We start from the raw sequence: 23,397 nt of genomic DNA, 5'->3' as shown, positions 1-23,397 counted from the left end.
CCTAGTGAGTGCTCAGTAGATGGTAGCTATATCCATAGGTTCTCCAAAGGGAGGCAGGCCGTTGGGTAAGGATGGTTGGGGAAGGCTTCCTGGAAAAGGCAGGCTTGGAGCTGGACCTTAGAGCCTGGATAGGCTGTGGATGGATGCTGGCTGGAAGCAGCCTACTTGAGTGGCAAGAAGACAGCCTTTGGATGCTGTGTAATCTTTTGACAGGTGACTTTACCTCTCAGAGCCTCAGTTTCCTTACCTGTAAAATGGAAATACTGCTAGAACCACCTCACAGGAATGTCGAGAGGATTAATAAGGTACCATTTTGATAAATGGAATCTACTGAGTAGCATGTTCAGCATGTACTATATTGCTTTTTCTTACACTGGCAGGAGACTAGCCTGGGCAAAGGCCAGGAAGCCATCGCTCATTCCCCGTCTCACATCTGCCATCATCTCTCACCTGAACAACTATGCCAGCCTCCTCCCTGGTCTTCCTGCTTCTGCCCTTGCCCCCCTCTAATCTATTACCACATAGCAACCAGTGATCCTTCGAAAGTGTAGGTCAGATCCTGTTATTCCTCTGTTCAAAACCCTCCAATGACTTGTCATTCATGAGAATAAAAGCCAAAGTATATACAGTGTGGGAACAGATGACTGGGAGACCTTGTTGGGGCAGCAGTGGCGAGGGCAGTCACCTAGGAATAAGTTCTCTAGAGTCCACTGGACTTGGCCTCCAACTGCCCAGGCTCATTCTTCTCAGAAGCAGCCCTGCTCCAGCTTCTGTCTCCCTGTGTGTGTGCATGTGTGCACGTGCAGGTGGATGACACAGTGGTGATGTTATGAGCCCAGGACATTTCGTAATAGGGAAGGACATTGACCGCTGCCTTGGGGCTACCAAAGGTCAACAGGGCTGAGAAAGCCCAGGGCACTCAGGCAGGCCTTCTTCGCCTCTGAATCTGAGTCATTTCCTGAGGGGAGGTGTTCATACATTCATTTATTCGTTAACAAGTATTTATTGAGTGCTTGCCCTATGCCAGACAGTGAGCTAGAGGCTGGGCATATATTGTGAACAAAGCAAAGTTGTAGTTCTCATTAAGTGGACATGCCAGTGGGGGAGACAGATGCTAAATAAATTTGGACATCAGGTGGTCTGTAGTAAACCCAAAAACCCATTGCCATCAAGTTGATTCCAATGCATAGCAACCCTGTAAGGACAGGGTAGAGAGTAGAACTGCCCGTAGGGTTTCCAAGGCTGTAAATCTTTGTAGAAACAGACTGCCACATCTTTGTCCTGTAGAGTGGCTAGTGCATTCGAACCACCAACCTTTCAGTTAGCAGCTGAGCACTTTAACCATGAACCATCAGGGTGGAGCAATCTTTAGCACTATAAGAAAAATAAAGTAGGATAAAGGGAATAGAGATGGGAAAAGGTTGCTCTTTTAGCTGGGGTCATCAGGAAGGGCTCTCTGATAAGGTGATGTTGGATCTGGTTGGAGCCAGGGCATGGTCCATGCAGATGTTTGGAGGAAGAGTGTTGCAGACAAAGGGAACAGCAAGTGCAAAAGCAAGTGCAAAACAAAAGGAATCCCTGGCATGTTTAAAGTACAACAGGGAGGTCAGTGTGGCTGAAGTGTAGAGTAAGCAGGGGGAAAGTGGTGGGAAATTAGGTCACAGAGGTAGCCAGGAGCCAGGTCATGTGAGCCTTATAGGCCATTATAAAGGACCTGGCTTTTACCCTGAGGGCAGTGGAAAAGCACTGGAGGAATTCTGAGCCAAGAAGTGGTACGCTCCAATTTCGATTTTGGATCTAAGAGAGATCTATATGATCGCTGTATGATCACAGACTGTTGGGCCAAGGGCAGGACCTAGAGACCAGTGAGAAGGCTGGGCGGGTGATGATTTTGGTTTATATGAGCGTGAAGGTGAGGCAGATGTGGGGAGCAGTGGTCAGAGCTTCGATAAATTTTGAAGGATGCGCCAACTAGATTTGCCGATGATTAGATAAGGGGTGAGATAGAGAGGGAGGAGTCTAGGCTTTTGACCTGAACAACTGGAAGGACTTTGCTGCCATTTAATGAGACGGGGAGACTGCCATGACCAGAAAAGGTTTCCTGAAGGCTTTGGAGTCCCATGTTGTTTGCTCTTTGATCTCGGGCACATGTTTAACCTTACAAAGTCTCAAGTTCCTCAAATGTAAACCTGTTGCCCAGGCCCAAGGCAGTTGGGTGTTGTGAAAACTAGTTTGCGTGAAGAGCATAGGACAGTACCTGGCACATCATAAGCCCTCAGTGTCATCATCATTATTGTTGTTGTTGGAAAGCAGGGAATCCACGGCCTAGCAGGCCTCCAGAAAGCAGGCAGCAGGTCCCACCCCACTTCCACCACCCCTCATGGAGCCCACCCTTCAAGAGGCAGCTCAGACACCATCTGTCCAGCAGAGAAAAGCCACAAGGAGACAGCTTTCAGGGGCATTAGATAGATGAACCCTTCCCAAGAAACCTAATCTCCTTCTCAGCAGGTGTTAATCCCACCAGCCTCTTTTAGTATTGGAGTTCAGCCCACCCACTTCCTTCCCCACCCCCACCCTTAGGCCCAGACTCTTCCACTGCTCACCAGCTCCAAACTGACACAAGCTCACTTCCTTACCAGATGGAGGGACCACAACAGGAGGAGGTCCGTCATCCATCTGACTGGGCCCAGACCCTTGCATGTATCGGGTCACCAAGGGTTGCAGGTGCCACCTGTCCAGAGGTCCCCCCCACTCAATACACACACAGGTGCCAGTTCCTGGGCGTGGCGCTTGATCCAAGCCGGATTCAGGCTGGAGCCAGCTGGAGCTAGCAACTCCCACTGTGCCCCAGCTGCTGCCTGCCCTCCCACCCACTCACAGGCAGAGAAACAGGCTTAACCCTTTGGGCACTGCATATGTAGCCGGAGTTAGTGGTTGCAGTTCAAAAACTCTTATCATAAATACAACAAAGAATGTCTAATGCATATATGTAGTTTTAAGAATAGGAAAATGACCACTTGTGAACTCATTACCCAGTTTAGGAAATCAAACGTTTATGAGTATCTTAGAAGCCCCCTGTGTGCCCTCCCCAGCAACAGCTACCCTTTACCCATTCTCCTGGATTTTGTGTTTATCATTCCTTTGCCTTCTTTTTTTTTTTTTTTAATAGTTTTACTATATATACTGTGTGTCTCTCTCTAAACCATATAGAATGTTATTCTTTTAAACGGGCTTTTAAGCTTCGTTTAGATAGCATACTGTGCATATCCATCTGCAGCCTGCTGTTTTCAGTTAGCGTTGTGAGATTCGTCCACGTTGTGTGTAATTCGTTTTCACGATCGTGCCTCAAGTTATGTATGCCTTCTACTGTCCGTGGTTGTTTGGGTCGTTGCCTTGTTTTTGCTTTTCAAACAATGCTGTTATATGAATATTCTGTATGTCTCCTGTGCATCCACCTGTTCCTGAGTTTCTCTAGGGCAGTGGTTTCCAAACTTTATTGGCCCATTAGAATCACTTGCAGAGCTTGGTAAAACACCCATCACTGGACTCCACCCCACCATTGGGTCTGGGGTGGGGCCCTGATAATTTGCATTTCTAACAAAGACCCTGGCCTGCTGCTGCCACTGCTGGTCCTGAGACCACCCTTGGATATCACTGCTGTAGGGTATATACCCTAGAGTGGAATTGCTTGATGGAGCTGGAGTCACTAGGTGGTGCAAAACATTAACAACTCTTGGCTGCTAACCAAAAGGTTGGAGGTGTGAGTCCACCCGGAGGCTCCTCGCAAGGAGGGCGTGGTGAAAAATCAGCTATTGAAAACCCTATGGAACACAGTTCTACTCTGACATACAAGGGGTCATCATGAGTTGGAGTCAACTTCAAAGCAACTGTTTTTTTTTTTTTTAAGGCAGGACCAGATTGTTTTCCTATGTGTTTGCATGAATTGACACTGCCACTAGCAATACATGAGTTTCCATTGCTTTACATCTTTGTTAATAGTTAATATGGTCAGAGTTTTAAATTTTTATGGAGCTGGTGAGTGTGAGGGAAACCCTGGTGACATACTGGTTAAGACCTACAGCTGCTCACCAAAAGGTTGGCATTTGGAATCCACCAGCCTCTCGTTGGAGACCCTATGGGGCAGTTCTACTCTGTCCTGTAGGGTCACTATGAGTCGGAATTGACTTGATACTGCCAATGGGTACCAGTATGGTAAGTGTGAGATGGTATCTTGTGGTTTTAATTTGCCATTTCTCAGATTACAATTGGGGTTGAAAAGCTTTTCTTATATCTATTGGCCATTCATGTTTCCTCTTTTGTGAAATACATGTTAGGGTCTTTTGCTCCTTTTTCTTATGATTTGTAGAATTTATGTATATTCTAAATACTGATCTCTTGTCTCATGTGTTACAAATATAATCTCTCAGTTTATAGTTTGCCTTTTCACTTTATATGATGTCTTTTGATGGCTAGAACTTAATGTAGTCGAGCTTATTGGTCTTTTCTCTTATGATTATACCCTTTTTGTATAGTTGAAAAAAATCCTTATCCTGTGGCCCTGAAGACATTTGTCTGTCTGTATTTTCTGCTAAAAGTTTTAAAGTTCTGCCTTTCACATTTAAGTCCTTGAAAGATCCAGAATTGACTCTCATGTCACCTTAGTATTTCTGTTTGTGGGATACTTTTATTTCAGTAGGTTTTAAAAGTCTGCAAATCTGAATTATTTATGACTTGTACCTAGAGCTTGTTATATATGCTGCATTAATATTTCATATTGAACAAAGGTGCACTCTTTGGGAAAGAGCTTTGATAAAATTCTGTATTTAAAACTTGGAACAAAGGTTTTTGTTGGATTCTTTTTTTTTTTTTAGGGGCAGGCACAATAATGGTATTGTGGTTATGGTTTTTTTTTCCCCCTTCCTTTAAGTGTCCCTATTTTTTACAAATACATACTGAACTATGTCTGGAATTTCCTCCAAAATTATACAGGGCTGAGGGAGAATGGTTGGGAAACAGATGAAATAAGATTGGCACCTAATTGATAATTGTCGAAGCTGAGTAATGGGTACATGGTGGTTCACTTTGCCATTCTGCCTACTTTTTGTATATGTTTAAATATTCTCATAATAAAAAGTTAAAGATATCCAAGGATTGTTTCCAAGGTTACGTGTGAGGTAGAACATCTTATGTTTTATTAGCCATTTGCATTTCTTCCAGAGCCAATTCAGTCTCCATCTACTTCCAGGAGTCCCTGATAGAGTGGGCTTAGCATGCAGGGAGGTTAATTGTTAAGGAAACCAGGAAAAAGTGGCGGGGGGCTTAGGGGATGGAAATCAAAAAACCAAACCCACTGCTGATTCCAACTCATAGCGACCCTGTAAGACAGAGTAGAACTGCCCCCAAAGGGTTTCCAAGGAGTGGCTGGTGGATTCCAACTGCCAACCTTTTGGTTAGCAGCCAAACTCTTAACCACTGTGCCACCAGGGTTTACGGGATGAAGGGTGGGGGGATGGGGGGGGCTTATTCGCAGGCCTAACTGCAGCTCCTCCTTCACCTGAAGCCTGACTTCCCACTCCCTCCAGGACCAGGTCCCCTCCCCTCCCTTTTTTCTTCCGGAGCCATCTGGGAATAATTTTTATTTTAACCTGAACCTTCTTTCCCTATTATTCTACCTTGACAGGCCTAACCTAGAGGATAGAGGGACCTCATCATGGATCCTGGCCCTCTCCCAGCTTAACAGCATCCAAGGACAGAGTCAGATGGTGGCGACCACAGTGCAGTCAGTCACACAGTGGTGGTGGTATTTTGGTTTCACAGGATGCAAATACACAAATACCAGAGTTGTCTTTTTTCTCTGATATTGTAATAATTGGCCAAAGAGTCTGTCTCTGAGGAGTCCCACCCACTTCTCATGGGAGGCTCTCTCTCTCTTCTTTCTCATGTGTTCCCCCTTACTGTGTCCTTTTACATTTTTTATTTATTTTCTTGGAATAGATAATATATTCATGTGGTTCAAAATTCAAAAAGAACAAATGTCCCCTTCCCACCGGTGCCTCCCAGCCACCCAGTTGCCTTCCTGGGAGAATAGACTGTGGTTACAAGCAAACACATGTCTGTTTCCCCATGTTTTTAACACAAACGGTCTTGTGCTATACACAGTTTGGCACCTTGCTTTTCTCTCTTAATAGTGTCTCTTGGAGATCATTCCATATCAGTCCATAAAGAGCTTTCTCTTTCTTTTTGATAATAATAATAAAGAAACCAAACCCGTTGCTATCAAGTCAATTCTCACTCACAGTGACTATACAGGACAGAGTAGAACTGCCCCCTAACAGTTTCCGAGGAGCAGCTGATAGATTTGAACTGCTGCCCTTTTGGTTAGCAGCCGAGCTCTTAACCACTGCATAATATTTCATACAGTGGACTGTCTTATAGTTTAACCAGCTTCTGTTGGTAGACACTCCGTTTTTTTTCCCGTCATTTGCGATTGTATTAGTGTTACTCAATGAATGAATGGTACTCACGTTCACCAGTCGCTCCTTGGAAACTCTATGGAGCAGTTCTACTCTGTTGCATAGGGTCACTATGAGTCAGAATGACTCGATGGCAACAGGTTTTTTGTTTTTTTTGTTTTTTTTAATGCATGAGCCCTGGTGGTACAGTGGTTAAGAGCTCAGCTGTTAACCAAAAAGGTCAGCAGTTCCAATCCACCAGCCACTCTTGGGTAGCCCTATGGGGCAGTTCTGCTCTGTCCTGTAGGGTCACTATGAGTCAGAGTCAACTCAACAGCAACAGGTTACTCAGTGAATAGCCTTGTGTGTTTGTTATTTGGCACATGTGTGAATACCGTCTTTCTGGGGAGATAAATCCTTAGAAGTGGAATTTCTGGGCCAAAGGGTATGTACCCTTCTGGTTTTAGTAGGTATTGCCAGCCGAGACCTATAGTGGTGCTACTAGTTTACAGGAATATCTCTCTGTGCACCCTTTGCACTAGTGTTCAGCACATGTATTGAGTGCCTTCTAATCCAGGCGCTGGATACAAAGATAACACTTTTATGTATCAAGTGAAATTGTTACTGTGTGCCAAACACAGGCACATTAGCAGACATTCCTTACAGTCACCCATCAAGGAAGGTTTTTAGATGAGAAAACTAAAGCTCAAGAAGGTTAAATAGTGTGTCGTGGTCACGGGCCAGCTAGTAAGGGGCAGAGCTGGGATTTAAACCCAGATTCAAATCCTTCAGCGCCTGTGCTCCTAAAGAGCACCCTTGTTTGCCTCTCAGGAGGAAATCACAGATGGTCTTAGAGTCTAATGCAGACGAGGAATCAGGCTTAGAAAGTGTGACTGACCATGAAAACACTCAGCTAGGAAGCTTTGGCCCTCCAGCGGGAACCCACACATGTCCAATCTGAGGCTTGTGATCTGTAAACTAGTTGCCAAATCTAATTAGGGTTGCACTGCAAACCCTGGTGGCATAGTGGTTTAGTGCTATGGCTGCTAACCAAAGGGTGGGCAGTTTGAATCTGCCAGGTGCTCCTTGGAAACTCTATGGGGCAGTTCTGTGTCCTGTAGGGTCGCTATTAGTCGGAATCGACTCAACAGCACTGGGTTTGGTTTTGAGAGAAGTTAGTCCACTCAGCACTCCAGTTTCATTAGATAGGTAGGTAGGTAGGTCGATGGGTAAGTAGGTAGAGTCTTAGTTATCTAGTGCTGCTGTAAGAGATACCACAAGTGTGTGGCTTGAACAAACAGAAATTTATTTTCTCACAGTTAGGAGGCTAGAAATCCAAATTTAGGGTGCTGGCTCTAGGGGAGGGCTTTCTCTCTCTGTTGGCTCTGAAGGAAAGTCCTTGTCTCTTTTAGCTTCTGCTCCTAGGCAATCTTCATGTGGCTTGGCATATCTCTTCCCTAGTCCCTGCTTCTCTTGCTTGTTTAATCTCTTTTATATCTCAAAAGACACACCCTACGCTGATCCTGCCTCATTAACAAAGCAAAGATAACCCATTCCCAAGCGGGATTAAAACCGCAGGCATAAAGTTAGGATTTACAGCACACATTTTGGGGGGAAGTAATTCAATCCATAACAACCATCAAGGGACAGGAGAGGCAGCCATTTGAATATCTGTTGCAGGCATTCAGTGATTTAATGGGTGCAGGTTTGCCCTGGTGAAGGAATGAGCCCTGTCTGGTGTTTTTCCAAAGGGCGAGCCTGGCTTCTCCACCTCACAATGACTGCTTTAGAGGAGTGAGCCCATAGCTTCCATTTACTCCTTACTTCCAGTGCCTAACACAGTGTAGCCCAAAGAGTGGGCTGCCACATGATGCCCAAGTATTGGCGGGGACCATAGGTGACAGTCCCCACTGATAGCATCTCAGATAGGGTCCATCTTCCAATGTAACTGGTGCTTTTTGAATACCTGTCCTGTGCTCACTGCTCTGATGGGAAGGGAAGAGACGTGAAAGTACAGGCCTGGCTCTCAACAACTTAGATCGTGAGGCTGAAAGTGGCAAAATAAATGGAAAAGACCCCAAGTGTAAGAGGAGTTCAGAGGAGAGAGGAAGCAGAACATAATCGTAGAGCTGGCAAGTCTCATGCCCATTTTCTGAACGTGGAACCTGAGGCTCAGAATTCAAGTGACCAGCCCAAGGTTGCATAGCAAGTGAGTGGCAGAGTTGGAACCCTGATTCCCTCCACGCCACAGCCTCTCAGGGAGAGCGCTGTAGGCTCCATGCTGGGTGGCCTAGAGGCTCCAGATAGAAGGGAGTCTGAAACGATGAACCAGGAAGAAAGATTGAGATTTTGTAGGATGAAAGACAGAGAAGTGGAACGAGAATACCCCTTAGATATTACAGCTTGTGCCTTCTGCTTTCCTTTGGAATGTGGGGAAACCCAGGCCTGGGTCACAAAGTGATAACACAGGGATTGTTAACTAAAGTTCGTCTAGTGCTTAGTGTCCACACGCATTATCTCATTGAGCCTCTTACCATGCTAGGAGGTAGATGGGGTCTTCTTACCATAGAAGGAACAGGGGCCTTCTGACTTTAAATCCCAAGCTCTTTCCACCATCCATGCTGCCTCCACATTTCTCTAGTAGGAAGAACACATGCTCTGCAATCAGACAGGCCTGGGTTCCAAGCCCAGTTCCTCCATTTTGTGTCTATAGTATCTCCAGCAAATGAATTCAGCTTTGTGCACTTATATTTCCTCACCTGTAAAAGATGGATTTTAAACACATGCATGCATGGCCCGTACAAGACATTCAGTAAATAGCAGCAATACATGACCTCACAGATACTCTTCTGGTTCCTATGGCACAGCTCTTGGAAGCTGGTAATTCTCAAGGACAGGGATTTGCAAGTGGGGCCATGCCCAGTAAAGATCAGACCCTTTGGCAAGGATATACTAAGGGGTGAACCACATCCCCGGGAGACATTATAACACCAAAGGCTACCTGTCGTGTTTTTTTTGTTTGTTTGTTTTAAGCGTACTTTAGAGTCCTTGGTTTACATATTAAGAAAGTGAGGTTTCCCCAAAAGGTGAAGTGACTTGTCCAAGGCCACACGGTGAGGTTAATGGCAATGCTAGGATTACAACGCAGGTCTCTTGTCTCCTAAGACTGCTTACTTTTTCCTTACACTCCACTGCTCCCTTGACAGGGGGAAAAAAAGGCCCAGGGATAGAATCATAGCTCTTTGGAGCTGAAGAAAACAGAGGCCCATGGTGCTGAACTGACATACCTATAGCCAGATTGAGCTACCAGAGAGCGGAATTAAACACACGTTTCCCAACTCTAAGGCCCCTTGTCCTTTTCACAGGACCATGCAAAACTTTCAAATTGCCTTTTTTCTATGAAGAACTGAAGCCTCACTCCAATGCCAGTTGGTTTACAATTAGAACAACCCCCCCCAAAAAAAAAAATTTTTTTTTTTTTTTAAACTAGGGAGCTTTTTTCCAAATAGAATCTTGTTTACTTTTTCCTTTTTTCTCCCTCTTTTTTAAAATTCTTAGTAAGGATAATAAAGAAAGGGGGAAAAGAAGACGTTTCAGTGGAGGACCTTGGCAGAAAACAATAAAAATCTGATAGTCTCTGAAATCTAAGGAGGTCTCCAAAGCTGGGAAGTGATTTGTAGACCAGCTTCACCTGTCCCAGCCAGTTCAACACCCGTCTTCCCCTACTCACAACATGCCTTCAGAAGCCCAGCCTTCCCTTGGCAGCTGTGTCTGGTGAACACCAACGGAAATCCCTGGTATTTTTCTTTGCATGCAACCACCCATAGAGATGTAGGTCAGCATTGCTGGCCTGGCAGTTACAACTCTTAGCTTCACCCCTGCACCTGCAGCCTTGTTTGCTAAGCCACATGGGGGTAGGAAAAGATGGTCCCTTCCAAATGGGGATTGAATCCCCAAGGACCCATGTGGGCGGAGCTGTTTGAGACAGGGGAGGGTGCTGGAGGAAACCATTTGGAATGTGGATGCTGAGAGGGTAGTTCTTCTTCTTCCTCCCCTTAACACCTAATGCCTGGTATGAATAGTAGCAGGGTTGTTGGTGCCTCCGCTCTACTCAGCTTAGAGTCATCATCACTGACAGAGGAGACAGGGAAGGTCCCATCCTCCCCCTGGGCTCAGCTGGGCCCCAGGCCTGCACCTGAACCGCCATGCCAGTCTGATATTTATGGGACTGAAGCTGCCACCCTTTGGGACCTAGCCTGTTTTTATTTCTGTTCTCAGCAGTCTGGTTTCCATGAACCTCACCTACAGGTTCGTACATGCCACCCATCTTGCCCTATTCACAACATGCCTTCAGAAGGCTCAGCCTTCTCTTGGCAGCTGTGTCTGGTGAACACCAACGGAAATCCCTGGTATTTTTCTTTGCATGCAACCAACCATGGAGATGTAGGTCAGCATTGCTGGCCTGGCAGTTAAGACTCTAGCTTCACTCCCTGCACCTGCAGTTTTGTTTGCTAAGCCACATGGGGGTAGGAAAAGATGGTCCCTTCCAAATGGGGATTGAATCCCCAAGGACCCACGTGGGTGGAGCTAGCTGAGACGGGAGGGTGCTGGAAGAAACCATTTGGAATGTGGGGGAGGGTGGTTCTTCCTCTTCGCCCCTTTACACCTGGTGCCTGGTGTGAATAGTAGCAGGGCTGGTGGTGCCTCCACTCTACTCAGAGTCATCATCACTGACAGAGGAGACTGGGAAGGTCCCATCCTCCCCCTGGGCTCAGCTGGGCCCCCAGGCCTGCACCTGAACCCCCATGCCTGTCTGATGTTTACGGGATTGAAGCTGCCACCCTTTGGGACCTTGCCTGTTTTTATTTCTGCTCTCAGCTGTCTGGTCTCCATGGACCTTACCTACAGGTTCGTACATGCCCTTCCCCCACGATGCAGCCCCACGAGGTTCCTCCAGTCTAGCATACTCCTCCTTCGGCCTTTGTTCTCTTCAGCAGAACTGCCAGCTCTGTGCTTGGCCCAGGGGAGGACTCTCCTGGTGCCTGAGACAGGCTCTGTTGGTCCAACCCAGCTGCACCTTTCCCAAGATTCAGTCTCTTGGTCCGCCCTCTGCAGGGAGGGCCTTTGGTTCCAAAGCAGTGAATTGGGCACCTGTGTGAGCCTCTTTCTGGCTAGCTGACTCTGGCCTGAGCTTTCTCCTGTCCTGGGTCTCAGGTATCTCGGCTGTAAAGAATGTTGGACAAAGATCAGTTCCTGTACCATTGATCTTCAAGATAACTTTTAGGTGATATGCAAATGAACATTTTTATGTTGCTTTCCATCTATGGCAAGTAATACAGGTTTTTTGTTTATAGTAGTAATAAGTTGCTTTTTCATTTCATTTATTCATTTATCAAATACTTGCTGTCCACTATGTGCCAAGGAGTCCCTGGGTGGCACAAATATTTAAGTGCTCAACTACTAACCAAAAGGTTGGCATTTGAACCCACCCAGAGATGCTTTGAAAGAAAGGCCTGGTGATCCACTTCCAAAAGGCCATAGCCTTGAAAACCCTGTGGAGCAGCAGTTCTACTCTGCACACATAGGATGGCCGTGAGTTGAAAGCCACTCCAGAGCAGCTGGTTTGGTTTGGCTTACTATGTGCCAAGCACCATTCTAGCTACTGGAGATAACTTGCCTTCAGGGAGTTTACTTTCTAAGAAGACCGTGATCAGGGTATGGTCCTAGGCAGCTTTGGTGGTGGTTTTTAATAAAGGGTGATTGGGAAGGGCTTCTGTGAAGAGGAGGCATGTGAGCAGAGAGCTGCATAACCTGAAGGAGTGAACCATGTAGTGGTCTGTGGTGAGCACGTTCCAGGCAGAGGCCCCGACGAGCAGTGGCATCACTAGGGGAGCTACAGGGGTTGCAGACCACACCGGGTGACACTGTCAGGGGCGACACCAAAATCGACTGTCTATAAAATTTTGGGGCAATGTTTCAGCACAAATGTATTATTTTTTTTATTTAAAAAATTCCTGTAGTTACAACGAAAACATTTTTCATAAGCCCAGCTTACATGTATCAATATACCTATAAGGCTAAAAGTCTATGCTAATTTACTTTTTGAACCTTCTGATGCCCGCAGGTCAGAGTTGTCATTATTACCCAGTTACAATGACACTTCAAATCACGTAGCGTGATCTGTTGTTTTCTTTGCTGCCAGTGTTTTTATAGTCTGGTTTTGTCAAATTTTCTGGTGTTTTAGCTACAATATTGTAGCAATAGTATTTGTGAACCTATATCAATAATTTTTTTGAGAATGAAGTAGTAAATTAAAGGAAAAGAAGGAATGATATACAGGAATTACGATTTACAAGTAACATTAGTACAAAAAAGTCACTAAGAATTCTTTACACTTTGGTATGGGAGGAGGTCCATGGGTAGGGAGGATGATGCTATGAGTTACCACACTGGGTGACACCAACCCAAGTGACGCCACTGCCAAGGTGAGGAGAGTGTGCTTGGCATGTTTAAGGAAGAGCAGAAGAAATATGTGTGGCTAGAGCAGGGTGAGCAGAGGAGAAAGTGGTAGAAGATGAAGCTATGTGTGAGCCGTGGTGAAAACACTTTGCCTCCTCTGCGTGAGGGTTCCGGGAAGGCAGTGGAGGGTTTCAAGCAGAGGATGGATGGGATCCAACTTTGCTTTTACAATGATCCTTCTGGCTGCTGTGTGGTGAAGGGACTGAAGAGGGGCAAGGTAAGAAGCTGGGAGACCCATGAAGAGGCAAGAAATGATGTTGGCGTGGACCAAATGATAGCCATAGAGGTGGTGAGAAGTGGTGGGGTCCCAAATAAATTTTGAATATAGACCCAAAAGAAAGTTACTGCCAAATGAGAGCTAGAGAGGGTTTAAGGATGACTCCAAAGGTTGGTTTCAGTACCAGGAAGGATGAAGCTACCATTTCTTAAACCAAGAAAAGATGCAGAAGAAACTGGGGTGGGGGGAGAGATTAAACATTTTCAGCACATTTATTTAAACTTTTAAAAAGTGAATCAAGAGTCAATTGAAAGAAAAATACTGAGTAAATAATACTAGGTAGTACCTGGATAAGGCCAAAACAGTGATGGCAGGAATTGTGGACCAGGTCCATCTGTGCTTCCTTGCAGCTCTGAAATTTGGCTTTGGTGATTTCAGACCTTGTAGTCTCCCTCTCACAAAGAATGGCAACTTGAGACTCAGCCTAGAATGGAATGGATGTATAAGGAGTGACAGGAGAGGAGGAATCCCTGGACCAGGCTTACCTCTTATTAATCTGGAAGGACTTGGGAAGTTCTTATACACATCCTGACTTCTGCCACTGCCTCATTCATTCATTCACTGAGCATCTCCTATCTAGTAGGCCCTGGACACACAGTTCTGATGCCCCTTCCCTCCTGATAAAGAGCAAGCTTCCTCACCCCCACTTCCCAGCCCGGCTGCTCCACGTCCCTGCATGTGCTGGAGTTCGCGTGATGTATCTGCTGAAAGAGGAGTGGCACAGCCTAAGCAGATCCCTGCCCTCCCTTCGCCTCACCGTCTCTGTCCAGCCCCTGCCTTCCTCTTCTTATTGCCATCCCCCTTTCAGGGCCTGGTGGGCAGATGGCTTTGCCTCCATCAGAGTAGGAGAAATGGTTTTGTCTCCTTCTTCCTCTGGGTCCCTGTAGTTATCAAGCTGGGAAAAAGTCCACAAGAGCCTCTTTCCCTGCCTTTTATAGATGGGAAACAGAGGGCCAGAGAGGCAAGCAGCTCCCACAGTCCACATCCTGGAAGTCCAGTTCCACATCCACAGCACCAGATCCTTAAACCCACTGCCATTGAGTTGATTCCGACTCGTAGCGACCCTACAGAACAAAGTAGAGCTGCCCCATAGTGTTTCCAAGGAGCGCCTGGTGGATTTGAACTGCCGACCTGTTGGTTAGCAGCTGTAGCACTTAACCACTGCACCACCAGGGTTTCCCAGCAGATCCTTAGGACTCTACTTTTAAAAATAAATACTGAATCTGACTGCTTCTTACCACCTTCCTTGCCACCATCCTGGCTAAGCCACCCCCATGTTTCTCCTGGATGAGTGCATCCAGTCCTCACTAGACTTCTGGTTTCTGCCCTGGCCCCCTGGACGTCTCTACCCTGCAGCCAGAGGAACCCTTATAGAACCAAACTCAGAACCCTGTAGCACGGGTATTACTCAGGAAAAGCCCAGGTCCTTCAGTGACCTGCAGGGCCCTGCACAGTCAGCCCTTGGCCACTTTGGGGCCTCATCATCTACCAGTCTCTTCTCATTCACTTCGCTTCAGCCTCACTGGCGGTGCTCCTCCTGGAGCACCCCTGCCATGTTCCTGCCTCAGGGCCTTTGTACTTGCTATTCCTGCTGCCTTTCCTCCGGTCATGGCAATGCCTGTTCTCTCACTTCATTCAGGTCTCTGATCAAATGTCACCTCCTCAAGCAGCTTTCCCTGACCCTGGATTCTAGTCCTACCCTCTTCCCTGTTTCCCTTTATCCCCCTTTTCGCCTTTATGTCATTTTAGCATTTATCTCCATCTCATTTGGTTATTGCCTGTCTCTTCCCATTGAATTGGAAACCCTAATGCCATAACCACTGCCGTTGAGTTGGTTCTACAGCTGCTAACCAAAAGGTTGGCAGTTTAACTCCACCAGGAGCTCCTTGGAAACCGTATGGGGCAGTTCTCTGTCCTCTAGGGTGGCTATGAGTCGGAACCGACTCGACAGCAGTGGGCTTTTTTGGTTCCCGTTAAATTATAAACCATGCAGGAAGGAATTTTCGTCTGATTTATTCACTGCTTTATCACCAGCACTTAGCATAGTGCCTGACTCTTAGTGGGCATATCATAAAGATTTGTTGAATGAGTGTCTGGAGCTAAGAAAGACAGCTTGTCTGGCTGGTCCTTCTGCAACTTCACAGATCAGCCTGGCTCACAAAGGGGTCATGTTCTGTCCAAGAGAACTCAGCTAACAGTTCCACCAAAGTCAGTTTTGTTTCTAAGATAATGACCAGACAGCGGAAGGGACTCACCTTGCACAAACGGGCCTTGCAGGGGCCAGGTGGGGGTTGGGGACAAGCACAGAACAGCCAGCAGTGCATCCTTCCCTTGTCCACCCCTTGAGGCACCCAGGGAACCAGGGGGTATGCCCCTTCCCTGCCCTTGAAGTCATCTCTGACTTCGTTGAGAACCCTGGGACTCCAGGGCCCAGACCAAGGTTTCCAGAAACACACAGAAGTGTGACTACTGCCCTATTTCAGCTACTTTTCACAACCAGAGCTGGCTGCAGCTCTATTAAGTCTGTGTGGCCATTCACAATTAAATAGAAAGGAGCCAGGGCCAACCCACTTCCACCCATCCTTCCAAGTCTCCAATTTTACCCCTCCCCCAAGTCAGCTCCCCCCTGTCCTACCCTACCATAGCTCTCTGTTCTCCACCCCTGCAGCACTTCTGGGTTCTGTGTCATCAATTAAGCAATGCCTAATTAATCTTTCCTGCCAGTTTTGCAAGCTCCACAGGGCAGGAACTACTGTTTTTTCTTGCTCACCATGGTAGCACCTGAGCCTAAGAGTAGCAGATTCTCAGTAAATACTGGGTGGGTTGCGTGGGTAGGTGAAGGAAAGGAGGAAGAATGGATTACGTAAAGTTCCTCTTCGTATGTCCTCTTGCACTGGCAAATTTAATGTGCTAACGGAGTCAGACAGCCTTACTCAATACCTGGTGACTTCAGGCCAAGTCTCATCACCTCTCTGAGTCTTAGTTTCCTCACTGTTAAGTGGAGACAGCACCTACTTGCAGAATTTTGTGACCATTCAAGCAAGGGTTCAGTAAATATTAGCTGTTATTTTTTGTTGATAGCTGCAAATAATGAGAGGCAGCGTGAGAAGCATAAATGGGGCCACTCATTTTGGGCCATAAAAAAAGTAATAACAGCTAACATATATTGAGCACTTACCACGGACCATTTAATTCTTGTTGCAAGTCTGTGAAGGAGGTACAGCTGTTCTCATTTCACAGCCGGAAAACCGGGGCTCTGAAAAGTGAAGGGTCTTGTCCCAGGTCCTGCAGCCAAGCAGTTCCAGAGCTGGAGTTGGAACCCACACTGGCTGACTCCAAGGGTCAGGAGGCCTGGGACCAGGCTTTGCCCTCTCCCTGCGTATGGCCCTGGAGTCCCTTCACCTACTCAGAGTCTGTTTCCTCATCTGTTCAGGGAGGGTTTGAACTAGACATCACCGTGGACTTCAAATTGTGGCACTCTTAAGATTCCTAGGCAGGCTATATGCCACATCAGGAGGGACTGTGAGTTGCTTCTGGCCTCCTGGCGGTAGTGGTCCTGGTTGTCTTCTGCAGTGTATTGGTGCTCAGGGCGCGAACAGCAAACTCCTGGGACCCCTCCCTCAGCCTCGGCTGCAGACTGGTTGTCCCAGCTGTCCTGGCACCATCTCAGGCATCTTGCTGCTCTGCACCTTGATGAGAGTCCAGGGAGTGGGGCGAGATGAAAAGGGGAGAAGAAGACTAGAAGGAACCGGGGAATGTCAGAAATGCTACCCCGCGGGTTCAGCTCCGAGTTTCTGGTTACATGGGGTGTGCGTGTGAGCATTCACATGTACAGGGGGCGGGGGAAGGGTGTTGTAGGGATTTGCTCCCATCCCCAAATCCTCGGAAGCTGTTGGCCTTCTGCTGTGGAATTCCAAACATTTCCAATCAGATAAAGGTGGCTGAAAATACCCAGGACTTGTCTGGACTAGTTGGAGGCTAGTTAGAGGTGGTGCTGAGGTGAGAAGGTTGAGGCCACAAAGGCAGAGCCCTGGGAGGTCTGCTCCCTCCAAGGAGCTTGCCCTGGGTACAGATGTGCCCACTTTCCCCTAGAATCTTGCAGGCTCAGCAGGCTTTGAGGTGGGGGAGGCTCAGACCCTTTTGTGGCAACAAGTCCTTCTACTCCAGAATGTCGCTTCTAACCTTACACATTAATTGCTGGATCCTTTGGGCTCTGCACATCTCAGATACCCCCAGAGAAAGAGAGCCCGGGTAATCACTCACTCTTCCAGTGTGAGTTACTTCATCCTTATGGTGCAACACTAGTAGGAGCCCTTTGAGATGATCCCCTTCGTTTTCCAGGGGGATGGACTCAGCCCAAGCAAGCTAGTGATAGAGTTGAGAACTGAAGCCACACCGCTGAGTCTCAGCCCAGTGCTCTTTTCTCCACAGCATCCAACACCAGTCAGCACCAGACAAAGGAGTGGGGAGAGTTTGGGGCGCAAAGGCGGAGGGAGAGACTGCTGTGGACCATGGAGCACTTGAGGGCAAAGACCCCAGAAGGGAACAGCATTTTAGGGAGTAAATTGGCCCCAGAGACTAAGCCCCTGTTACTTGTGGGTTGCCATTTTAGTCCCTCTGCCAACTGCATCAGCACGGTGCAGAAGATGTCCTTTTCAGAACCTTCCCGCAAGCTTCCTGTCACCCTTCCTAAGCGCTGGAGAACTTGGTATCTGGGGAGTATTGGGTACCCTGCCCAATGACCTGGTGTCTCGGAGCCTCTTTCTAGTTTTACCAGGCAGTGAGGGTAGAGATGAAGAGGGAACTGGCCTTTCTTCTCTTCCCTCCTCATTGGCCACCAGTCAACCATACCTATCCACCTCTCTGGAGCCAGGGGACAGAGCCTATGGTCAAATGGGGGAGAAAGTGAGCAACTCAGCAAACTGTAGCAAGAGAGCTGCAGGAGACTTAGGAAAGAAGAAGGCCTCCTGGGAAGAAGTGACTTGTGGGTTAAGACATAAGAGATGAGTAGGAGAGAGCTCAGCAGAGAAACCAGCATGGGCAAAGGTCCTGAGGCTGAGCAGAACATGGCATGTGAGGAGGAATGAAGCTGTTTGGCCCTAGATGAGTCTGAAGAAACCTTGCAGGGCTTACACCCCATGGAGACGGCTCCAGGACTCGAACTGAACCTTGGTCTGATAGTAAGAATAAACAACAAAAAAACTTGTTGCCATCAAGTCAGTTCCAACTCAGGGTGACCCCATGTGTTACAGAGTAGGACTGCTCCATAGGGTTTTCTTGGCTGTAATCTTTGTGGAAGCAGATTGCTAGGCCTCCCTTCCATAGCACCACTGAGTGGGTTTGAACCACAGACCTTTAGGTTAGTAGCTGAGAGCAAACCATTTGTGCCACCAAGGGACATAACAGTAATAATAACTGACATGTATTCAGTGTCTGCTATGTGCCAGGCATGGTCCTAAGAGCTTTACGTGTATTACTGTTCAATCCTCACAGTATTCTTTTTGAAATAACTATCCGCATTTTACACAAGAGGCCCAAAACCAGCAGCTTAGTCTTGCTGCAGAAATGTATAGAGTACCTGCTCACTCTGTGCAACCCAGCTTGGTGGGGAAAGGGACGTTAATTTGTCACTGGCCTTGACCTTATCCCGACCAGCACTTCCATTTTATGAATGAGGAACCTGGGACTTGGAGAGGAGCAGGAACTGGTCCAGAGCCAGCGTGAGGCTGGCAGAGCTTCCTCTGCCATGTTGCCTTCTTGGGACAGAGTTGGAGGAGAGCAGCAGAGGAGAGAGGACCTGAACTAATGCCAGCTAGTGGAGGGAGTTAGAGGGAGAGAGGCTTCAGGCCCCCAACAGGGAGAAGTTTTCCAGTAGGGCTGTCCAAAGATGGAATGCTCTGCCTGGGGGGAGCCTGAGCTCCCCATCACAAGTGTCTAAGCAGAGAGCCGTAGATGGGTGGGAGATGACCTTGAACTCCCACAGGCATGGCCCATTTGGACTGAAACAGAACCACTGCATGACCTTGGCATGCCACCACCTTTCTGAACCCCATCTGAAATGGGGATGTAGGGATGAGCTTGAGTATCTCAGGGAAGGTTGGATGGGATGTTGTAAGGTCACTTGTGAGTCTCTGACTCTGTTACAAGGATGAGCTTTGGTCCTTCTCACTCTGGGCGAAGAATGAAGGGCTGTGGCCATTTATTTATGAAAGAAGGGAGAGTCACCAGGGATGGGAAGAGAGGGTTGAGATGAGGGGAGGCCTCAGAATCGCAGAGAGTGTGCATGAGCGGGTAGCAGCTGCCCAGGAGTGGTTAAGTGCTGGGCTCTGGAGCTAGACTGCTTGGATTCAAATCCCTTCTCCACCACTTAGGAACTGTCTGACCTTGGGAGAGTGACCTGAGCCCTCTGTGCCTGTTCCTCCCTTGTAGCATGGAGAGTAACAACACTCCTCCTTCATGGGATAGTGGTGAAGATTGAGTGAATACACACAAAGCGCTCAGCACAGTGCCTGGTACTTGGGTAACTACTTGGTAAATATCAGTTGTCTTACCACCATCATTCCCAGGGAAGGAGGTCGTGAACCCCACAGGAGCATCTGTGCCCCTAGTAAATGCTCTTTTGAATTCTCTCTGCCCCAAGCCCAGTGCCCTGGTTCTGAGCCGGGGAGGTGGCGAGCCCACGCCAGCACTGCTGGGCCTGATAGCTTTCTCGATTCCACAGTGGAGGTGTTATCTCCTCTGGGCACAACCACTTCCTTTTCTGAGAAATGAGCGCATCTGTCAGGCTTTGCTTCTTAGAACTCATGGGGGTGGGGGGGAGGCGACGGAGGAGAGGCTGGCAGTTGACAAGGCCAGAGTTGAAAGAAGATTACCACGAAGTTTGCTGTGAAGAGCCTCCTAATACTCCTTAAAGCCCAGATGGCTTTGGCTCCCATGACACCTGCTTCAGCCTGTAACTCAAGGTCACCTTGCTTCCCCAAGTGCTTTCACCCTTGATGTCACCACCCCTGCTTTGTGAGGGCAGAGCAGAAGAACTGAAGTGCAGAAGTACAGGTTGCTGTGGCGCCCATAGCTGGGCCTGTGGGACTGAGGTGTTGATCCCAGCACAGTCTGGCCACGCATGTCTTTGCTTCGCTCGCTGAGCTGCCTCTTTGAGTAGCTCTCCTCCCCTGGGTGAAGGAGAGAGGCAGCGTTCCACTCACTCACTGAGGCCAACAGCTCCCCCCAGGGAAAGCCAGGGGAAGTGGATTCCAACCACAAACCTCACTTCTTCCGACTTGCAGCGTGAAACTCCCTGCCAAGAGAGTGATAAGACCTCTCTCTTTGCCCTACCCCCATTCCTGCCATCTCCCAGGGATCTCCTCACATGGCCTTGTTTGTCTTCTCAGCAGGCATTTATCAGCCCCTCCATCAGGGAAACTGAGGCCAGGAACAGAAAGTGACTCTGCAAGTGACTCATGGCCTGCCTGTGCAGGGCTGTGACGAGGCCAGGTCAAGGGGTACAGTCCTGATGTCTCTGGCACTTTTCCCTGGGCTGCTAGGGGCCCCTTCCTCTTCTCCACCTACCTCTTTCCTGAAATAACCAAGCAGGAAGGAAGCAATGGGCCTGGCCCTCCACAGTCACCCAAGAGGAAGGAAAGGCCCGTCTGGCACTGGCGCTTGTTCCCCACTGAAGCCAGACGGAAGGGTTTCACTTTCCCTCCAGGTCTTCGTCACATCCTTTTCCTGTGGCACCCAGCTCCCCTTAGCTGGCTAGAAGCCAGAGCTCGTTCATTCAGCTGGTGGCCTCAGGCTACCTTCCCTTCTGTATGGGTTGGGACTCAGGGCTGGAGCCCTACTCCAGGATACAAGGTTTGCTACCACACACACTGGGGCTTAAAACTGGCTTCCGTACTGACTAACTTCGGGCAGGTCTCTCAGTATCTGTCTCCGTTTACCTGGGGTTAGCCTAAGGACCACCTTCTGTAATAGAGGTGCATGCACCTGGCCCATGATGAAGGCTAGAGAAGTAGTGTCCTTCACAAACTGAGCAGAGTGCTGCAGGAAGGTTAGGAGTGAGGGTACTAGAGCCAGATCATTGGTGCAAGCATCCCAGCCAGGTTACCAGCTAGCTGTGTGATGTGGGCAAGTTGTGAACCCTCTCTGCGCCTCAGGTTCATCATCTGTATGATGGGCTGGCTACCCACTGTAAAAGCGTGAAAGTGGTTAAATGAACTAACCCATGAAGAGGGCCTAGAACAGTGCCTTGCAGGGTAAGTGCCCAGTAAGTATCAGCTGCTGCCACTGCTGCTAAAAAGATCAGGTATTTCATGGGAGGAGACAGCACAAACTGAGATGACAGGATTGAACGTCAGAATGGGTAAGAGGCCAGAACCCAGACAAACCCAGTCCTACCACTTCCTAGATAGGGATCTTAGGTAAACTCTGGGGCCTCTTGTTTTCACATCTGGAAAATGAGGCTGTTAATAAATGTTATGAGGACTAAATGAAAACGTTCATCATCTGTTCATTTAAAATAGATTTAGTTAGAATGGCACCTGCTGTGTTCCAGGTACAGCATCAGGTTCTAGACTACAGAGATGACAAAACCACCCATTCTAGTGAGGGAGACAAGACAAAAAAATAACCACTCGAATGAGGGTGATTGTGCTTGTAATAGGGGAGTGTGACCCAGTCAGGGTAAAGTGCTTCAGCTCAGTGCCTGGCCCAGGTAAAACATTCAAATGTTCGGTAAAGGTCAGCTACCAGAATAACGACTGTTATTATTTTATTGTTATTATTTAACACATGAGGACACTAGGGCCAGAGAGATGAAGTAACCTCCTCAAAGCACACCACTAGGAAGAGGCACATGTGAGCAGTGAGAGAGAAGGGTGGGAATTGGAGCACTGGTCAGATTCAAGCAGGGATTGCACTTCAGGCCTGGCAGGCAGGGTGGTCAGCTGGCACTTGGGCCCCACCCGACGGGGCATGGTCATGCCAACCTTAACATTTCCCCTGACTTCTCCAGGTCACGGGCTGCTGCAGGGCAACCTGCATCATTCGGATGGCTGCCTCTGGGGAGCGATCTAGCTGAAGTCGTTCTATGCCTGTCTGGGTGGGCCCCAGGCTTCAGACATGGGGCATCCTCAGTCCCCGCCTGCACTGAGCCCCTAGGCTGATGCGGGAGAGTGGCACGAAGACAGAGGACTTCAGCCTAGGGACTCCCTGCCTCTCCTTCCTGCCTCAGGGCCTCTGCACTTGTTCTGTCTCTTAGAACATGCTCTTACCTAAGATTTTGGATCCTCTCGTGACCCCTGCCTGCTTGTCATTCAGGCCTAAGTTCGAACTTTGCTTCCTCAGAGGCCTTTCCTGACCACTTCACCTACACCAGTGTTTCTGATATTCTCTTATCACCTCCCCATGACTTTTCTTCAAAACCCCATCACCTCTGAAATTGTCTGATTTCTTTCTTATTATCCTCTGCTTCTGACTAGAACAGTGCTTCTCAGCTTTTTTTCCTTATTGCCTCCCTACGGAGCCTTTTTAGACATTTTTGTCTTAATTGTCCACTCTCCCGCATGAAATTCGAATACCACAGCTAAACTGTGTATCCGTCAAAGAGCCACAAACCACTGTAATATCCAAGAATTTTTCACTTCCTTCCAAAAAACAATTTTTGCCCCATTGGAGGTGATATCACCCCCATTGCGAATGCGTGGATTAGAACTTAAGGCCTGTGAAAACAGGGGCCTTGTCTGTCTTGTTCACTGCTGTATCTTCAGTGTCAGGCTTGACTCATAGTAGGTGCTCAATAAATATTTATGGTATGAATGAAAGCCTGGGGACCTTGGGAGCACAAAGGAGACATTCATCTTGGAGCTAGAGGAGGGATGGGCAGGGCAGGCTTCTTGGAAGATAGTACTTCAAAGTGTAGTCTTGTAGGCCTTGAGTAGGGGTGAGGAAGGGAGACATGGGAAGGATGACCAATTAGAGGACACATCGTTCACAAAGGCATGGAGCATGAAGCACTCAAGATATTTGGGGTAGGCCATGCTGTCTCTAGGAAGATCTGGCTTAGACTGTTAGAGGCTCTGAAGAGTTGGAAGAAGGACCTCCTATGGGCCTGGTTCTTCTCTCACAGCTCTGAAGAACTCCCATGCCAAGTCA

General features: G+C 48.0%; 1 protein-coding gene across 4 annotated transcripts in view; it reads left to right on the top strand.

Annotated features, from left to right (window-relative positions):
- BCL2L1 (BCL2 like 1) overlaps positions 1-23,397 on the top strand; it is a 50,739-nt gene that overhangs the window by 21,206 nt on the left and 6,136 nt on the right. The window contains exon 3 of one of the 4 annotated variants that reach the window (XM_023550123.2): positions 5,681-22,468. The exons of the other annotated variants lie outside the window; for them this stretch is intronic. Coding sequence (XP_023405891.1) covers positions 5,681-5,686 — 6 coding nt within the window. The 3' untranslated portion in view covers positions 5,687-22,468. Of the gene's footprint in view, positions 1-5,680; positions 22,469-23,397 lie in introns of those variants that run through there. 4 annotated transcript variants of the gene reach the window in all.

This window comes from Loxodonta africana, chromosome 24 (assembly GCF_030014295.1).
Source record: "Loxodonta africana isolate mLoxAfr1 chromosome 24, mLoxAfr1.hap2, whole genome shotgun sequence".
Taxonomy (NCBI): domain Eukaryota; kingdom Metazoa; phylum Chordata; class Mammalia; order Proboscidea; family Elephantidae; genus Loxodonta; species Loxodonta africana.
Note: the sequence above shows the minus strand (reverse complement) of the source record. Positions and strands in the feature narration are given on the sequence as shown.